Source organism: Microtus ochrogaster, linkage group LG9 (genome assembly GCF_000317375.1).
Source record: "Microtus ochrogaster isolate Prairie Vole_2 linkage group LG9, MicOch1.0, whole genome shotgun sequence".
In the NCBI taxonomy this organism is placed as follows: Eukaryota; Metazoa; Chordata; class Mammalia; order Rodentia; family Cricetidae; genus Microtus; species Microtus ochrogaster.
Genome location: NC_022034.1, coordinates 27,165,648 through 27,168,779, shown reverse-complemented (window position 1 = coordinate 27,168,779; position 3,132 = coordinate 27,165,648). Strand labels below are relative to the sequence as shown.

At 43.6% G+C, this 3,132-nt stretch overlaps 1 protein-coding gene across 1 annotated transcript in view; it reads right to left on the bottom strand.

Moving 5' to 3' along the window:
• Positions 1 to 1,168: 1,168 nt before the first annotated feature.
• Ak9 (adenylate kinase 9) overlaps positions 1,169 to 3,132 on the bottom strand; it is a 108,893-nt gene continuing 106,929 nt past the window's right edge. Inside the window, exons 39-40 of the mRNA XM_026787467.1 lie at positions 2,399 to 2,513; positions 1,169 to 1,637 (exon numbers count right to left, since the gene is read on the bottom strand). Coding sequence (XP_026643268.1) covers positions 1,435 to 1,637; positions 2,399 to 2,513 — 318 coding nt within the window. The 3' untranslated portion in view covers positions 1,169 to 1,434. The remainder of the gene's footprint in view (positions 1,638 to 2,398; positions 2,514 to 3,132) is intronic.

Genomic DNA, 3,132 nt, shown 5'->3' with positions numbered 1-3,132 from the left:
GTGAGTGGAGGTGCCCTCAGAGACAGAATGGGCACGAGTCCCTGAAACTGAAGTTCTAGGTACTCTAAGCTGTGCAGAGAATGTGAGTGCTCTTGACTGATAAGCCCCCTCTCTAGCCTTACATTTTTACTATTAAGAATTCTAACTATTTTATACAGCTGCTAAAAATTTGATCTTATATTAAAATTCACTCAAATCCAACTTAGTTAACTGTTTCTCTGCCTTATATGCTTTTTGACAGATTTCATAAAAATGTGAATTTTTCTTTCTTGGGACCCAAGGTGATTTCTAATTATAGAACTATATACTAATTACACAATAGCGAACACTTAGGGAAGGGCATCCAGTTACTTGCTACTTATTTCATCTATTTTGCTGAGAAAACGACAGTGTCTTTTTGTGTTTTTCTGAGACAGAGTTTCTCTCTGTAGCCCTGGCTGTCCTGGAACTCGAACTGCAGACCTTCACCTGCCTCTGCCTTTCGAGCCAGGTGTCAGCCAGGTGGTGGTGGTGCACACCTTTAATCCCAGCAACTGGGAGGCAGAGGCGGGCGGATCTCTGTGAGTTTGAGGCCAGCCTGATCTACAAGAGCTAATTCCAGCACAGGCTCCAAACTATAAAGAAACCCTGTCTTGAAAAACCAAATAAATAAAACAAATAAAAAAAAACAAAGAAAAAAAAAGAAAATGACAGTGTCTTCCATTCAGAAAATGTACAAACAATCCGCTATGTCAAAAGTATTACCAACTTTGGGCTGACGAAGGAGGGGGATTTGATTGGGGGAGGGGGAGGGAAATGGGAAGCGGTGGCGGGGAAGAGACAGAAATCTTTAATAAATAAATAAAATTAAAAAAATTATAAAAAAAAGTATGGACAGTGGCCAAACCAAAAAAAAAAAAAAAGTATTACCAAGGTTCCCACTAGCTTGCTTGTCTCCTGAAACTTTCTCATGTTTAATGCGTAGTTCTCTGTAACAGAGACTGGCTTTCTACTGAACGACATGGTGGCACACGTGGAGGCGGAGGCAGACAGATCTCTGTGAGTTTGGGGCCAGCTTGGTCTGCAGAGTTCCAGGATAGTCAGTGCTTTGTAGAGAGACTCTGTCTCAAACAAACAAACAAGCAAGCAACAAAGGAAAAGAAAATAGAAAATAAATTTAGTAAGCATTTTAATATCTCAAACAGGATGCCCATTTTGTGGAAGCATCAAAATTCAGAAAAAGGCAATAAACTTGAAAATTGTATTAACACTTAGGTACTCAGAGGGTGACCCTTCCTCATAGGCCTTTGAGTCCATGTGAGACCTGGCGATCACATAACATCAGATAAGAGGGAAATAAACTTCAGAAAATGCAAGATTTGAAGTCTGCTCCCTTAAGTCCCTCTCTCTCTGGGAGAAGATTTGAGAAATTTGGGTCTTGGTAACCTAAGCAAGTTATCCGGTAATGGGGTCTATGTTTCTCAGGGCCAAAAAGGTCTGTAGCTTGTGGTCGAAGTCGATGGCTCGAAACTGAGGCTCCTTGTACTTCCGGGTCATCTTGGCACTGAGGTATGTTATGAGTTCACATCTTTCCAAAAACTTCTCCATCTTCTTCTTGTATTTTTTTCTTGAATATTCAGAACCTTTGGGATTAAAGGCTGTAGAAAATGTCACCAAGTTATGAGTGCTTTTTGATAAGGTGGTTAGTAAGCCATTCAACAAGGCAGTACTTTGTGTGTAAGTAAGCCACCCAGCTAAGGGGAAGATGGTCCCATCTTGGATAAGGTTAGAGGGCCACTATCTTAGACCGTAATTTTCTGTGTTCACCTTTCTTATGGCATGGATTTTTGAGAGTTGACTATATTATTTATGACCCTGATTTTATTATATTATTAATTCCGTGGTGCTTGGGGTTGAACCTAGGGTCTCACATACACCAAGCAAGTGCTCTACCACTATGCCCAGACCTCTGCATTTTTTTTTAAATTTGAGATAAGGCCTCACTGTGTAGCCCTGGCTGTGTAGACCAGGCTGGCCTTGAACTCACAGAGATCTGCCTGCCTCTGCCTCCTGAGTCCTGGGATTAAAGGTGTGTGCCACCGTGCCTAGTTTAAACTTGTTTTTGTGGCAGGGGCTTCCTAAGTGGCCAAGGCTGTAGTGGAGTTCACTCCATAACCTAGGCAGGCTTTGATCTTGGAATCCTCCTCAGAGGTCTGCACAGCTGGGATTTTACAGGCCTGTGCTACCAGGTGCAGTTTATAGTGCTTGACTTAAAAACTAGCAATTTCAGTTCGATATTTTCATTTTCACCTGTGTTTCATCTGCCCCTTCCCGTACAAGGAAATAATAACCAGCCCAGTCTGCCACTCATGGGCCAAGTGCTGTGCGCCTCTGTGTGGTGGTCATTTAGAAAGCTTACCTTTGAGATGAAACCCTACGTAGAGGAGGACAGACCGCCTCACGCTTAGGAAGGGGAACTTGGGCTTCAGGCATCCCGCTGCGTTCAAGGCTTTGATTAGGGAAGTTGCTGTACCCTGAGGGAGGGAACAGTTGAAGTCAGTGCATATTTGAGTTCCCATTCTTTTATTTATTTATTTATTTATTTATTTATTTATTTATTTATTTATTTATTTATTTAAGATTTCTGTCTCTTCCCCGCCCCCGCTTCCCATATCCCTCTCCCTCTCTCATCAGCCTGAAGAGCAGACTAGGTTCCCTGCCCTGTGGGAAGTCCAAGGACCTCCCACCTCCTTCCAGATCAGTAAAGGCCTGATTCTTTTCATCACATAGCCTTTCTTGGGATGGGGTGCTTAGGTGGCCATCCAGCCAACAGGAAAGAAACACAAACTATACTTGCAGAGGGGAAATGAAATATAAGCTAGCATGATGCCAGCTGGGGGATGCCAGCTGGGGGAGGGCTGCATGCCTGGGCCTCAGTGCATGACGGCCTCTGTTCATATGGCTGACATTTTCTGTAACATAAAGTTAGAAAGGAAAGATGGGGACGCGGAGCTCTGAGTGGCCTTGGCTCATCTCTGCTTGTGTTGTCCCACGGGCAGTCTGCCTCCCACTCTGCATCCTTGGCCACATGACAAGGAATCCAGAGACCACAGTGTCACTGCAGTCAAATTCCTAGAGCTGTGAAGATGAAAG